Source organism: Buceros rhinoceros, unplaced genomic scaffold (genome assembly GCF_000710305.1).
Source record: "Buceros rhinoceros silvestris isolate BGI_N320 unplaced genomic scaffold, ASM71030v1 C12285980, whole genome shotgun sequence".
NCBI classification, from domain to species: Eukaryota; Metazoa; Chordata; class Aves; order Bucerotiformes; family Bucerotidae; genus Buceros; species Buceros rhinoceros.
Window position 1 is genome coordinate 1 of NW_010446040.1, and position 467 is coordinate 467.

General features: G+C 64.0%; 1 protein-coding gene across 1 annotated transcript; it reads left to right on the forward strand.

Annotated features, from left to right (window-relative positions):
- Window positions 1-26: 26 nt before the first annotated feature.
- On the forward strand, window positions 27-461 carry LOC104500670 (PHD finger protein 19-like; the record flags this gene model as incomplete). The annotated part of the gene is made up of 3 exons (XM_010144352.1): window positions 27-114; window positions 228-323; window positions 398-461. Coding segments are annotated over 3 exons (248 nt in total), but the record flags the coding sequence as incomplete, so codon positions are not given.
- Window positions 462-467: the final 6 nt, after the last annotated feature.

Here is a 467-nt window from a genome sequence, read left to right on the forward strand (position 1 = left end):
ACCCAGAGGTTCTCCCTGCTCTCTCCTTGCAGGTGAGCGGCTCCAAGCAGAGCTGCCTCGTCACGTTTGAGGACAACTCCAAGTACTGGGTACTCTGGAAGGACATCCAGCATGGTGAGTGCTGCCCTGTCCTCCCCTCCCACCACCATACCACGGGGTTCTCCCCAGCACCACAGAGATGTGGCTGTGCCTCGCACATCTCCGACGCTGCCGTCCCTGTCCCGCAGCCGGTGTCCCTGGGGAGGAGCCCAAGTGCAACATCTGCCTGGGAAAGACGTCTGGCCCCATGAACGAAATCCTCATCTGCGGGAAGTGCGGGCTGGGTGAGTGTGGGTGCATTGCCCCGAGGGCGAGGGTCCGGCCAGCCCAGCAGCGCTGACATCAAGCCCTCCCGCAGGTTATCACCAGCAGTGCCACGTCCCGGTGGCAAGTGGTGGCGAGGGCCCGCTGGGGACACCGTGGTTCTG